This window comes from Protopterus annectens, chromosome 3.part0 (assembly GCF_019279795.1).
Source record: "Protopterus annectens isolate FY-2018-M chromosome 3.part0, PAN1.0, whole genome shotgun sequence".
NCBI classification, from domain to species: Eukaryota; Metazoa; Chordata; order Ceratodontiformes; family Protopteridae; genus Protopterus; species Protopterus annectens.
Genome location: NC_056731.1, coordinates 1,949,210,609 through 1,949,226,372, shown reverse-complemented (window position 1 = coordinate 1,949,226,372; position 15,764 = coordinate 1,949,210,609). Strand labels below are relative to the sequence as shown.

Sequence of the window (15,764 nt, the reverse complement as noted above, 5' to 3'; positions counted from 1 at the left end):
TTCCTCTTCTGTAAACAACAAATGCAGCAAGTACTTCTCTCTGACCCCCCCCCCCCCCTTTGGTGGAGTCACCCAGGGATGCTCTAGTCCACAATTGGCTCCCAGTCTCCTCTGTGCTTATGCTGTGATTCCCCTGATACCAAGAGTTCTACAGAAATCCATCGGGTTGAAGTCCAATTATTCCTCATTGCCCCTTACTGAACTCATCAGGTATGGTCTCACAGCAAATATCCTCCATGGATACTGGATCCCAGGTAGGATCTGATTTCCCATGTGTCAGAACGCCACATTTCCAGTCTTTGATCCCACAAACTGATTGCTTGGTTCCTCCACTTCCAGTGATTTTACAAAAGTTCAGGATAGCTTCCCTAGTCTGCAAAATTATTCTCGTTTCTCAGAAGTCTTCTACCAAGAAAGTATGTCTTGGCAAATGGAAGAGATTTTCCATTTGGTTTTCACAGAGGAATATTGACCCATTTTCTGCTTCATTCCTGGACATCCTCATGTTTCTTAACCCTCTTTTCCAGCACAAAGCTATTTTTTCCATTATAAAGTTACAGTTTGCGGCTATCACACATTTGCATTTAGGAAAGGGTGTTAGTTTTCCCTCTACTGTTTCCATTTCTGATGTGTTGGTCTTTTATGAAAGGGGGGTTTCATTTCAGACATCTGATTAAGGATCCTTTTCCTTCTTGGGATTTTATCCTTGGTTCTTAAGGGACCTATCCAGGAACTATTTGAACCTGCTATCTCATTCGAGTTAAAATTTTTGTCTTGGAAGACTACCTTCCTAGTGGCCATTACTTCAGTTAGAATAGTGTCAGAATTGCAAGCTCTTTCTTCTCGGCCACCATATGTACCTTTCTTCAGAGATAATCTCACTGAGAACGAATCCTTCATTCATACTGAAGGCTGCCTCAGAGGCAAACTTTCACTAGACTGTTCACTTGCTTGCCTGTATTTTTCCCTAAGTACTCTAATAAAGGGAAATATATGCTACACTCCTTGGATGTATACAGACGGTTGTCTTTCAGAACTAGATCTCACAGGAAATCTGAACAGTTGTTTGCCTTTTGCCTAAATCAGTTAGGTCAGGCTGTATCCAAGGTAACCTTAGCCAAATGGATTAAGGGTTGTATTTCTGCAGTTTATTTTTGGCAAGGCAAGCAACTTCCACATCCAGTTAAAGCCCTCTCTTCTAGGCCTGTGTCTACTTCATCCACCTTCTCTGCAAGAACTTCATTTGATGAAATTTGCACTGCAGATCTAGTCCGCAGCTCAAGCATTTGTATCTCACTACAAGTTGGACTTTTCCAGGAACAGAGCATCCTTTGGTTCCATGGTGCTCAGGCATATCCTTTCTTAAGGTCCTCCCAGGGTTTGTGTAGCTTGGGACTCTGACCCATTCATGATGCATAATGAAATGAACAACATGACATTAGAAGTTATGTACTTACCATAACTTTGCATTTGTGTTGTCCAATTTCATTATGCATCACAATCCACCCTCCTTCCCTCTTCCTTTTACAGCTGAGCGTGATGGAGGCTAAGGGAATCCACTGGTTCCTAGTTTGGGCTCTGGATGGTTGCTTTGTCGGTCTAGTACTGTTCTAACTATCTTTAGGAAGGGGCAGCAAACTCGATCTGAGGGTTTGAAGAAGAGTGAGGCATTATGGGAGAGGGAAGAGTTTGAGGCTCAGATCTTCTGTCTGTAAGAAATGGCCAAGTCTGATCCACAGACCCATTCATGATGCATAATGAAATTGGACAAAGATGCCCTAAGTACATAACTTCTATTTACAGAAACCACACCACAGTGATGTGGTATGTCAGCAAGGGGGGACACCAAGTCTAACCTTCTTTGCAGGTTTGGCTCTTCAGTCCTGGAATGTAGTTGTCAGCGATCAGCTAACTCTTCTGGCAATTTATATTCCTTCAGCGCACAGTCTAGTGGCAGACGACTTGAGCAGATCTAGAACACAGGCTCACAAATAGGTGTTTCTGGACCTAGTCCATTGGTGAGATGTTCCTCAGATGCATCTTTTTGCCTCCCCTCTCAACAGACCACTCCCTCTCTCGTGTTCCAGAGTGCCATGCCATTTGATGTGGAAGATGAATGCCCTTTCTTTTCCTTGGAAGGGGGTGTTTCTCTATACCTTCCCTCCTCTTCCTCTACTTCTACGAGTCCTGCAGAACATTCATCTGGACTCCCCAAAAATCTTGCTGGTGACTCCCTTTTGCCCAAGACATCCCTGATTCCCCCTCTTAATGCATCTGTCCAGGTGCAGTCACCACAAGTTATCCATCCTCACTTGTGCACTTTTCAACTGACTCTGTAAGTGGTAGGGTTTTGATCCCTTTTAGGTACCTTTTTTCTGAGGACATGCTGAGGGTTTTACAGAAGGCATGAAAACCTGCAACCAGAAAATCTTGTATGTCCAAATGGAAAAGATCTTCTGTTTGGTGCCATGCTCATAGACAGGGCCCTTTTATCAGTGTCTGTGTGTGTGTGTGGGGGTCCCTCTGGGTCTGTCCTGTTTGTGTGAGTTGCTCCAATCTGGCTTGACCTGTTCTTCCGTAAATGTCCATTTGTCAGATATTTCTGCCGGTCTGCCCTTGAATCCTCCTCCTCCTTTGAATTCTCGTTTTGAGGTCAAACAATTTTTAAAGGCGTCCTGCATCTTAGTCCCCCAAGGAAGCCTGTGTTCTCCTCCTTAGGACCTTAATTTTGTTGTGGAAAAATTAACCCAGGCTCCTTTTGAGCTTGCAGTTTGTTTCCCTGAAACACTGTACCTGAATGACTGTCTTATTGCTTGGTCTTTCTTCTGCTCACAGGGTTTCTGAGCTTCAAGCCCTTATGGCCATTTCTCCTCTTTTGTTTTTTCATTGGAGCAGGGTATCCTTTCATACTAATCCTCTTATGCTCAAAGTTGTTAATGAGTTGTCCTTGAATCAGGCATTACAACTCCCTTCCTTTTTCCCTTATCAGTCTGCTAGTGAGAAGGGTCCTACATTACTTGGATTTGTCCAGACAGCTGAGGTATTTGAATAAAACTAACGTCATTTGTAAGTCCGACCATTTTTTTATTTTCATCCCAGGACATTGCGTTCGGCTGTTTCTAAGCAAACCATCTCCTGCTGGATATCCAAGGCCATTTCCTTTTGTTATTTTCAATGCAAGTGTCTGTTTACTTAAGTTAAAGCTCAATCCACTAGGGCTGTTGCTGCTTCTGGCCCTTTCTTCAAGGGTTTGGACACAAGTTCCATCCTTGAAGCTGCTTCTTGGTCTACAGTACATACCTTTACTGTGCATTATAAATTGTATATGGTTTCTAGAGCCAGAGGAAGTTTTGCTAAGACTATCTTGCATGGGTTTGTTGAGTGCTCTTCCCAACCTTCCACCTCCCGCTCTTTTTCTTGAGCTTTTGTACTTTCCCTTAGGTGCAGAATACTGCAACAGTGATATAGAAGAACATAGTAATGTTAATGTAAAATATTACCGTAACAGTAGATGTCCTTCTGTTCACTGTTGTATTGTTTCCCTCCGCCACCCCCATTTTTTATTTTGGGCTTTGATTAGGTTGCCCTCCTGACTAAGAGGTCCCCCTTTTCCATATGCATTTTCTTCTCCTGGATGTGCACATCCTCCTTTATCGTATGGAGACTGTTCTCCACTGGGGCAAAGCAGTTCTGGGTAATTGCATCTGTACTTCACCTTTATGCCCTATGTCCTGTATGGGGAGCATACATGTGATGTGTGGTGCATGCAACATGTAAAGGCTTTAGGTATACTGACCAGATGTTGGACTATCCTTGGCAGGAGATCCCTAAGTTGAATAGTACTTCAACAGTGAAGAGAAGGGCATCTACTGTTATGGTAAGAGTTTACACAACTGCACTTTACAAAATCAACATTAAGTTTATAAAGCATGTGGAATGATTCAAGGTTTTACTCCTGGGGCATTTGCAGTCATAGGGGACTGACTGTATTAGTAGGGGCAGAAGTGGTGAAAATGGTTTGGAGGATATTTTGCATATTGGTTTCACCTTGCTGTGGATCAAGGAGTACTACAGAAATCATGTTTGAAATAGTTTATTTGGGAAGGTTTTAGCTATGGAGGAAGGCCATGTGTTGGTTTAAGACTTTATGCTTTGGTTCAGTGTATTGTGGTTAAACAGTTAGTTAATGTCACTTTTTTTTTGTACAGCCACCTGTAGGATCCATCGGCAGCTCTGGAATAGATGTTGGAAGCAGGAACAACCAGGCTGAATACCTTTTGCCGAATGTTCCTCTCATGGAAATGAGAAGCGGGACACCACCTGGGGTGAGTTTGAGGGAGTAATCTGGTAAATGTAGGTCACACATGGGGTAATGTGAGAGAGTGATTTGATAAATGTTAATAACTGAAGCTGTTTACTTTCTAATGCATGCATAATGTTGATTAACATATTTAATGGAAAGAATTTTCTACAGTGGGTAATTATTTTAATGTATTCTGGTATTCCAAACTTGGCACATTTCTGAATTTTTTTTCCTGTTTTGTTCAGTGGGTAAGAGCTCCTACTCCTGGGGCATGCTGTGATGTCACATAACATGCATTGCTGATGTTCATTGTGTTTCACTGTTGCAGTCATTGTAATTGGGTTATCCTGCTGGCAGGCTATCTGCATTCGGCCCGAGTTCCAAAGTCTAGGTCCGGCATCGGTTGCTGTCACCTCCTCCCTGACGTCAGTGCGCCAGGGGTATAAAATATGTAGCAAACGCCATTTTCTTCAGTCTTTCTTGCCGCGCGGTGCCCGAAGCAAAAGCAGTTCACAAGTGCCAGTCGGCCGACTCCTGAGATTTTCAAATTCGAATTTCGGATCCGAAGTCTTCATTAAAGCTAAGCACCCCATTGGGGAAACTTTTGTCTTGCTCCAGACCAATGTCAGAAAAAGTTAATAATTGTATTTCTTGAGGGAAGCAAATACCTCTCAAGGATTTTCATTCTTACTGTATTCCTTGCCTAGGCCCTGACCACAACGTTGCTAGTTGTCGGTTTTGTGCTAGATTTAACCAGCACACTATTAAGCATCGGTACGATTTTGCATTTCATTACTTTGGCAGAAGATTCAGTTATATAATGCCGTCGGAACAGCCGACTACCGGAGTTTATAAAAAGCGCAAAGAAAAAAAAAAGGACAGGCATTCGAAGCCCAAAACAGATGACAAAGCTTCTGTTAGGCCTTTCGCCGGTTCTCAGTGAGGTGCTTTCGCAGCCCCTGATAGAGCCACAGGCCGCTTCTGACTCCCACTTGGAGCCAACTAGGCCGTTGGAAACCCAAGGTACTGGATGCTCGGAAGCCATTCCCTCAGATGGGTCTGGAGCCGCTGAGCAGGCATCGGCTTCTGAGGGTGTTTTCAGGCCTACAAGTTATATGTAAAACCATCTTCAGCTTCAAAGGCAAAGACTAAAGAAGCTCTAAAGACAAAGAAACAAGTACAGCATTCTCCTGGACAGGCCTCCATGCCTAAAAAACAGATGCTTAAAATGGCCGAAAACCTAATTACTTTGATCAGGGGTTCCCATCCCCCTCCTGATAAGAGGCCTAGGCAAGAGATAGAATATGAATCTTCAGATCAGGTTTCCATTTCCTCTGATTGCTCTTCTGAACAGGAATATTCCCTTCCTTCCTATGGGGATTCGGATGCTAAAGAATCTTTCCCTTCAGCCTTCCCTCCTGAGGATTATTCTTTTGGGGAGACCCTGCATACTATGATGGAGCATTTCCACTGGGAGAGCCAAGATTACTCAGAATCCAAGAAAAGGCACAGAGACTTCCTTTTATTACCTCAGCACAGGCCCTTTGCTGTTCCTCCTGTTTTAGACATTGTAGTTGATGTATTTTCAGAGTCCGGTCTGTCTTCTGACTCTCTACTACCAGCTCCTGTTAAGCCAGACAGATACTGCAGGGTTCCTGATTCACATAAATTTCTTTACAAAAACCCTGCTGCTGACCCATAAACTATTTCTCAGGGTCCCAAGGGGGGGTTAAGGCTTCCACTGCAAAAAACTCTATCCCTTCTGATAGGGATTCTAGGGCCCTGGACAGATGGGGGAAAAGATTTATACTTCTGCTACCTTGGCTATAAGAGCTTTAAATTGTCAGTTTCATATGCGTAAATATCAGCAATCTTATGTCACTGCTTAAACAGAAAATGTTGACAAATTCAGAATGTGCAGAAAACAAAGAAATGCATGATTTATTGCTTGCAGCTGAACAAGTGGGAAAGCATACTTTGCAATGTGGTTTTGATTCTCTAGAGGCCTCGTGCAGGGCCGCAGTTACAGGTTCTGTCATTAGGAGGCATGCTTGGTTAAAAGAACAGAATTTGCCTGATCATGTTAAAGCAAAACTATTAGATACTCCATTACAACATGATACCTTGTTTGGTGTTAAAGCAGAAGACGTGTTAAAGAAAATGGAGGACAAAGCTAAATCTATGCAAACAATGAAGGATTTTGTACAGGTACAGCCTCCCAGATTTTGCAGGAACTGGCTTACAAAGAATTGGTCCTTTCCAGTGTTAGACAGGCCGCAAAGAGGCAGATACAGACACCCCAGAGGCAGATCATAGCCCCAAGGCTCATACAGGCTTAAACAATGGGGTGCTTCTACCTTCAAAAGCGGAGTGGAAAAAATCACAGCCATACAGGAAACCGTCTCAATGACTTTCCCCTGCCAGCACCAAGCACTTATCTTTTGGCAGCTCCTTTGGGGGGGGAACTAGCACTTTTTCATAAAATTGGCATTGGAAAATGGGTCTTAAATATCGTGTCTCAAGGCTACAGGTTCCACTTTCACACCCTGCCAAGGCCAAACGGTATGCCAGACCTGCCACGCAATCAATGGGCAGAGGCACAAAAACAAGTTTCAGTCCTCCTGGACATGAGGGCCATTCAGCAAGTACCACAACAAGAGCAGGGACAAGGATTTTACTCAAGGCTATTATTGGTACCCAGAAAGGACAAAGCCTGGAGACCAATACTGGACCTGTCTATCCTAAACACATTCCTGGATATTCCAAAATGTTAACTCTGCAGCAGCTTCTGCCCATACTGGGCAAGAAGGTTTGGCTTGTGACTTTAGACCTAAAAGAGACGCACCTGCATGTCCCAGTCAGACAGTCATGCAGAAGATACTTCAGATTTATAGCTGGCTCAATGCACTACCAATTCTCTGCACTGCCCTTTGGCTTATCTACTGCGCCCAGGGTCTTCACAAAATGCCTGGCACCAGTAATTGCATTTTGCAGACAAAGAGGAATACAAATATATCCATACTTTGACGACTGCCTTATTCAAGCAGAGAAAAAGGACATTCTACTACAGCATCTCACGTTTGTAAAAAGATTACTAACAGGTCTAGGGTACACAGTAAACGAAAAGAAATCAAAACTCGTACCCTCTCGAGAGATAATATTCCTGGGTGCAAGCTTAAATGCAACTGCCCAGATGGCTTATCTCACGCCAGACAAACAGACAACTGACTACTTATTTCAGAATGTTGGCAACAAAGACCCAGTTATCTCCAAGAAAAATTCTGCAGGCTTTGGGCTTCATGGCATCCTGCATACTGCTAATTCCATATGCAAGACTGCATATGAGGAAACTTCAATGGTATCTAAAAAGTGTTTGGATTCAACATTGCCACAGCCTGGAAACAATAATTACCCTCATTCCCTGCCTGCAACAGGAGTTTCAATGGTGGGCAAAAGCCTGTCACCTGAACAGGGGACAGCCATTCACCTTACCCACAGCCAGGCAGACATTGACAACAGATGCATCAGATTATGCCTGGGGGGCCCATATAGCTGGAAGATATATTCAGGGCACATGGTCCGCAAGTCAAATGCATCTGCATATCAATCAAAAAGAGATGCTAGCTGTTCAGAATGCCCTGACAGCCTTCAAGGATCTACTTCATCCATGACAGCTACTGATAGACGGACAAAACTACAGTCATGTGGTACATAAGCAGGGGGGCACGCATTCCTACCCCATCTGCAAACTAGCCATGAACTTGTGGGACACAGCACTGACTTACCAAGTACATCTGCAAGCACAATTCCTGCCAGGAAGGATAAAATGGCAGATGAACTAAGCAGAAACCTAATAGATCCCCATGAGTGGAAACTGGATCCACAAGTCTTCAGCATAACAAGGAACTGGGGATGCCCGGACATAGACCTATTTGCCTCTCCTCACAACTGCCAACTATGGAGATTCTGCACAAGGACTTATCACAAGCAAGCATGGAAAGTGGATGCTCTATCTTTCAACTGGAAAAATCGAACAGTATATGCCTTTCCGCCTCTGCCTCTCCTCCCCAAGGTACTCCTCAAGGTCAGACAAGAGAAACCAAAAATGATACTGATCACCCCAGACTGGCCCCACCAGCACTGGTACCCAATCCTAAAGAGTTTGTCTCAATGTCCAGCTTGGTCATTACCTCAAATTCCTCACTTACTGACCCAACAAGACAGTCAGATACTGCACAGTCAACTCAGGACCTTAAACCTGGCAGCATGGCGGATAATCTAGCCATTCAGGACGCACCTCTCTCCAAAGCAGTGATGGATGTTATCTTGGAGGCCGGGAGGCCTAGCACCAGAAAATCTTATGCTGAAAAATGGAAGAGATTCTGTGCTTGGAACCAGGCACAAGGTATTTGTTAGAAAAATATGTATTAATATATGTATTACTAATATGCGTAGTGCATTTAGAGCCTGAAAAGGGTTAACACATTTATTCTATTTTACACTGCATAAATCTGTACAAATTGCAGAAACTTTCTGACCTTGTATTGTCATGAAATATGCACAGCTAAAATCTTTGCTTATGCCTTGGAAATTTACTGAGAAGCAGATGATTTCTGCTTGTGTCAGGAAAATAATGAATAGAACAATACCACTTGTATAAATGTTATGAAACTTAGACAAGAAGTTCCGCTTGTGCTGTGAGAAAATACACAGCTGCAGAAGCTATAGATAATTAGAACAAAGACTGCTTGAAAATATAAACTGCAATCAGCATTTGCTTGTGTCTGAGCTTTAAAAGTACCTTGAAATATAACACATGCATTAGAACTATACAATAGAAGCTTGTAACGGGTTAGTCCCCACCAAGGCCAGGTTGTTTTTCTCAAAAAGTTTCTCGCAAATCTAGTCCTGTCAGCAGAAAATCTGAGTAACATCTGCTGTAGAACAATACTGAAAGTTGTGTTTGATTACGTCAGCTATAGAAGGCCATGTCTTGTAAAACAGTATAAGAATAGCATACTTCCTGTTAGTCGTTGGGCAAAATCTTGTATTTGCATGTTTTTGTCTCCTTGCTGCAAGTTATAAAATGTGCCTTAACTGAACCTTACGTGTATTGGTCTTTGAAGTTTTTTTCCTTTGACAGATTGGCCCTTCGGACCGGAAATCTTTACTTCGCCTCAGATCAGACAGGCCAGGGGGGCTTGAAACCGTATGGGGAAGAAACCACATCGGTTCTTCTTATTTGAAAAGCCCTCCGACTGAATTGTCATACAAAAGAGGCCAGCCACTTTCTGATCTGCGACTGAAGGACGGGTTTACACGAACCAGGTGATCAATCACGAAGGCTCAGGTAAGGTGAATCTACCTTTTTTTTTTCCTGTTTTAGATCAGGGACTAGATTTGCATTGTTTTTGTCAGGGCTATATTTTTATAAGTCAGGGGCAAAAAAAGATTGGTGTCTTGTCATAGATCAGGGAAACAGAGCAGGTAGGCAGTCATTCTGAAGAGACTAAAACAAAATCCGTGGTACCACGTTAAAAAATAAGGAGTTGCTTAACGATTAAAAGGATAGAACAGAGTAGGTGGTAATTGCACAAAAAGATCCCAAGATCCGCCGTTAACCGAAGACGCGAAATACATGCAGTCACAGCGTGCTGATAATATTAAATACTATTCAAAATGGGTTAATAAGTATGAATTTGACGGTAAATTAGAAAAATTATCACTTGTTAAACTTGTCAAACAGCTTAAAAACGATTCCAGAGTTCAGGTAAAAAAGCAGCGCCAATTAGGAATTCCTCGGGCACACAGGTGGATTGAGGAAGTAAACCGTAGGGAACAAAAAAGCAATAATTCAAAAGTAATGTTTTTAGATAAGGAGGATAATAACTTAGTAATAACATCAGCCCCTCCGCCTCCCTTACCAGAATAGGAAGCAAGTGAACAAGTTAGTCCACCCCTGCGATATCCTGCTGTCATTGTAAATAGAGATACTACAAAAGCGAAACTGTTTATTAGAGATCCCGTCGAGACCAGGTCTCAAACACGGACAGGTAATTCAAAAGGGGACATTGAGCTATATTAAATGGGTAGGAATTCACGATCTATGAGTGAAGAAGAAATATGCCCACTTATAGAAGTGCCTAATCCTCAGGCAGGGCAAGAAGGTCAGGACCCAACTATTTTAGTGTATAGACCTTGGACTCCGGAAGACATCCGGAAAGCCACTGAGGGAATTCCCCATCCAAAAGTTAATTTTAGAAAGTTCTTAGAAGATTTGCAAGGAATGAGGCTAAGTTATAATTTTAACGGAGAAGCGGTAGAAAAAGTAATCAGACAAATTGTGGGACCAGATTGGCACATGATTAGTGGTGACTGGAATCCCTGTGACGCTGCGCTCAGGCCCCTCCCACATAGCAGCGCAGAACTAGACAACAGAGTGAAAGGTCTTACAGACAGCATCGCTGAGAAATGGAAGCCTAGGGCAGACTGGACTTGCATTAATCAATGCATCCAACAAGAAGGTGAAACTATTGACAGATATTATGCCAGACTGTTAGAATGTTTTAATAACCATTGTGGAATGCAGGTTCCTGAAGATCAGACACAAGATTCCCCATATGAGCAGCAGATAAAAAAATGCATTTTTGAAAGGCAGTATTGCACCCATAAGCAGTTTTATTACAAAGCACATAGTAGATCATCGTATAAGCAGGTTACAGTTTTTACTTGAATATGCTAGGCATGTCGAAAGGCATTTTAATAGCAAAAAGAAAGCCCAAGTATTTTTTGTAGAAGATGGAGCAGAAGTTTATGTAGTACAGTCAGGGAAAAAGGGCAAGAGAAATGCCCAGGGAACCAATCTGATCAGCGATCAGAGGACTTTGAAGGGCAAAAGAAAAGGGGTGAATGTTTCAAATGCGGTAAAAAGGGACACTTGGCAAGGGATTGCAAGAAAAACAAGAAGGCAACCACGGAAGACAAGGAGGGTGAGGACTGACTATATGATAGTCAGTAATCACTAGAAGGGGTTAGCAGAGATATGACAAATGAGAAAGTGATAGAGGGAGTAGAGGATGTGACAGAAGAAATAGAGGAAGTGCAGGAAGTTACGGATAGTGAAGAAAATGAAATATTGGATTTAGCTTTATTGAGCTTAGAGCTCTATTTAGCAGACATAAAACCAGAAGTTACACTCCTGGTAGCATCACATGGACCCTGATACATCCCCCCAAACTGCCAGAGAATTCAGAGTCACCTGATTACATACTAGTGAAAGCAGCTAATGGACAGCTGTATCGGGAGCCCCTCTCCCATAATATTGCAATAACTGATCATGTTTCAGGATTGACCCAGAAAAGCAAAATTGTTTCTGCAAAATGCCCAGTAAATCTCTTGGGCAGAGACCTTATGCAGCTATTTAGCATAGCAGTAGTTGTGACTATGCAAGGTATGGAAGCACAGCGACAAATTGATACCTTTGCAGTGCAATCTGAGGGTGAAATGTTTTATTGGTACAGCCAGGACTTGGTTACGACTGTTCCAGGGGCAGTAACCGAAGAGTTGATGAACGTAGCCATCGGCAAGTTCCCCTCCATTGACATTGATAAACAACATTTGTTGCACTGTACTCTGTATTATTGTAACACACCAGGACCTGATGAGGAATATGAGCAAGAATTGTTTAGAAATCGTGCAAACAGATTGATATTATGTAATCTGTACTGGGACATGGAAGGGAACAGTGTAGCCAGCTGTTCATTGCCCCAGGAGTTCTTTGCACTTTATAAATCTAATAGATTACCACATGTCAGCTTAACTAAGGACAAGAATGTAAAATGGGTAGACCTAGGAGAATAGGTTACGAGGTGGGAGAAGCAGACAAGAATTACAACTGTCAGAACAAGGAATACAAAGGCAGAAGTTGAATTGGATAGCTCAGACCCACCCAACTGTACACTTGCAGTCTAGCAAGGACAGCTGATTAGCACTCCTATTGAAGGAGGAAGAGAATGCCTTACAGAATATACCAGAAACTCTCTGGTCAACAGGAAAATCAGATGTAGGACTTATTCGTACAGCGGGGCCAGTTACTATTATGCCAAAGTCAGCATTTAGACCACAGAAAAGACAGTATCCCTTAAGAAAAGATGCAGAGGTAGGAATCAAACCTATTATATAGCAGCTTTACTTAAGGAAGGGGTGTTGGTGGAATCTCCTGATTCACCATGTAACATGCCCTTATTTCCTGTTAAGAAAGCAAATGGAGAATGGCGTATGGTCCAAGATTTACAAGCCGTAAATGATGCAGTAATACCAAGGGCACCTACGGTGCCAGAGCCACACACACTGTTGAATGATTTAAAACCTCAACAGAAATATTTTTCTATGGTAGATATCAGCAATGCGTTCTTCTCGATACCGATACACCCTGACAGCCAGTATTGGTTTGCATTCACATTTCAGGGGAAAATGTATACATATACGCGACTATCCACAGGGATATTGTGAAAGTCCGACAATATTCTCACAAGAAATGGCAAGCAACTTGGCGGGATTTACCCCACTGAGAGGTAGTCAGATTTTACTTTATGTTAATGATATCCTGCTGGCGGCCCCCACCCAGCAAGATTGTAAAGAAGATACCATAGCGCTGTTACAATTTTTAGCCACTGAAGGACATAAAGTTAAACAAAAATAAACTGCAGCTTTGGAAAAAACAAGTTAAATACCTAGGATATGTAATATCCAAGGAGGGTAGGACATTAGATGAGGACAGAAAAATAGCGATTTTACAAGCACCAAAACCCACTACCAAGAAGGAAATGATGTCCTTCCTGGGTACGACTAATTTTTGTCGGAGCTGGATTCCAAACTATGCCTTGGAATCTACACCGCTGACTAACCTGATTTATAAAAAGCCTATGGCAGCACAGGATTTGTTACAATGGACACCAGAAGCAGAATCTGCTTTCTGCAATCTGAAACAATTAATAGCGTCTTCATTAGTTTTGGGATTACCAAACTATCATAAACGTTTTTTCCAAACTGTAGATTGTAAGCAAGGTTGTATGACATCAGTGTTAACACAGCAGCATGGGGACAAGCAACGCCCTATTGCTTACTATTCATCACAACTGGACCCAGTGGCACGGTCTTTACCTCACTGTGTACAAGCAGTAGTTGCAGCTGCAATGGCAGTACAGGCTTCGGCCTCAGTAGTTTTGTTCCAACCTCTCACATTGAGAGTGCCTCATGCAGTCGCAATTATTTTACTGCAAGAGAAGGTAACGTATCTTTCCCCTGCTAGGCATCTTTCCTGTATGACTATATTGTTGAGCCAACCTCATATGACAGTTGAACGATGTATGACTTTGAACCCTTCTACCTTGCTCCCAACCCCTGCAGATGGCACACCACACAGCTGCCTGCAGGTGATTGAGCAAAAGACACTGCCTAGAAAAGATCTCACGGATGTCCTCTTGAATGATGCCTAGGTGACATACTACGTGGATGGCTCGTGCAAAAGTGGTCCTGCAGGACAGAACCTAGTAGGATATCTAGTAGTTTCTGATACTGACATTATAGAAGCGAAATCTTTACCACACAGTTTATCTGCACAGGCAGCAGAATTGATTGCCTTGACACGGGCATGCACCTTAGCAAAGGGTAAATGTGTAAACATTTTTACTGACAGCCAGTACGCTTTCTCTACTGTACATATCTTTGCACAACAGTGGAAAAATCGAGGAATGATAACATCTACTGGCAAACCAATCAATCATGCACAGTTTATTTTAGATCTTTTAGAATCTATTCAATTACCTCAGAAAGTAGCTATTTGTAAATGCACAGCTCATACCAAGCAACAGGATAGGATTTCAAAAGGTAATGCGAGAGCTGATACAGCTGCAAAGCAGGCAGCTACAGAAGTATTTCTTTTGAATGAGGAATTACAACCCTCTGAGATTTTAGATGTAGAAATGTTAGACAATGCAGACACTTACTACACAAGCTGAAAAACAAAGATGGGTAAAACGAGGAGCAATTCTCAAAAAGGGGCTGTACATCTCTAAAGAAGGGAAACAGATATTGCCATCTAATTTGTTTAGATATGCAGCTTTGTTGAGCCATGGGCAGTGCCATGTCTCAACAGGGGGGATGGTACAGCTGGTGAACCAAGTGTTTACGACATACGGATTCTTAAACTACTCTAAAGAATTTTGTTCGATGTGCCACATTTTTAATAAACATCATCCACAAGGGGCGTTAAAGCCCAAGCAAGGGAGTTTCCCTACACCACCGTATCCGTTTCATACTATCTGTATGGATTTTATAGAATTGAACAAATGTGAAAGTAAGAAGTATTGTCTTGTCATTGTAGATATGTTTTCCAGATGGGTGGAAGCCTTTCCGACTAAAAATCCAGATGTGGCAACCGTGGCAAAAATTCTCGTTAAATCATTCCTAGATTCGGCATTCCGGAAAGGATCTACAGTGACAATGGCACACACTTCGTAAACCAGACCATACAACATTTAAGTAAACATTTTGGTATTTCTTTAAAATATCATTGTGCATACCACCCACAATCTGCAGGGCTAGTAGAGAGGCATAATGGGATTTTAAAGAGTAAGCTAAGGAAGTTAATATTAGAAACGCAGAGGAATTGGGTGTGCTGTCTGCCACTGGCACTGTTGAGCATGAGAACTGTTCCGAATGCAAAAGGATTGACTCCTTTTGCAAAACTGTTTGGAAGGGCTTATTATATACCTCAGTGGAAACCTCTCATGCCCGTAGACCAGGAAGCTGACTGTACACTCGCAGAGTACATGAGAAATCTATTAAATTCTAAACATCTTTTGCAGTCAAATTGTGTTTCAAATAAAGAACAAAGCAGACCGGCAGAAGTGGCAGTGGTCCCAGGTACCTGGATCTGGGTGAAGACAATAAAGAAAAAGAATTGGGCGTCACCAAAGTTGGAAGGTCCATATCAAGTGCTTCTGTCAACACCCACTGCAGTCAAGATCGCAGAGCGTGCCTCCTGGATCCACCTGACGCACTGCAGTCTAGTCAAAAACTTTGAACTGGACTCAAATCCTGTCACATGCCAAGAGTAAAAATGATAGAGTCCAGAAGAAACAAGAATGCAGAACAACCCTTTCCTCGGAAGTATTGTATAATCATCCTGTTAACTGTACTGACAATAATATTTTTGCTGTGGCCTTTCCTTTTCCCAGCCACACAGACTGAACTGAATAAATGTGAAGCGTTACTCATAGACTGGCATCCAAACTTTAACACTTACCAGGCAATTAAATGTGTATGCTGAGACTTTCAATGTTTCGAATTGCTGGATTTGCACAGCTTTGCCGACAGCATACGGGGGGGTTATTTGACTACGGTCCCCCTAGTGGTCAATGAGACCTGGGAAAATTTGATTTTATGATATCTCAACCAT

The 15,764-nt window shown here is 42.5% G+C and overlaps 1 protein-coding gene across 1 annotated transcript in view; it reads left to right on the top strand.

The window, feature by feature from the left end:
- The window catches only part of SETD2 (SET domain containing 2, histone lysine methyltransferase), a 3,532,865-nt gene that overhangs the window by 2,493,440 nt on the left and 1,023,661 nt on the right, over positions 1-15,764 (top strand). The window contains exon 21 of the mRNA XM_044066027.1: positions 4,209-4,325. Within this exon, the coding sequence (XP_043921962.1) occupies positions 4,209-4,325 (117 nt within the window). The remainder of the gene's footprint in view (positions 1-4,208; positions 4,326-15,764) is intronic.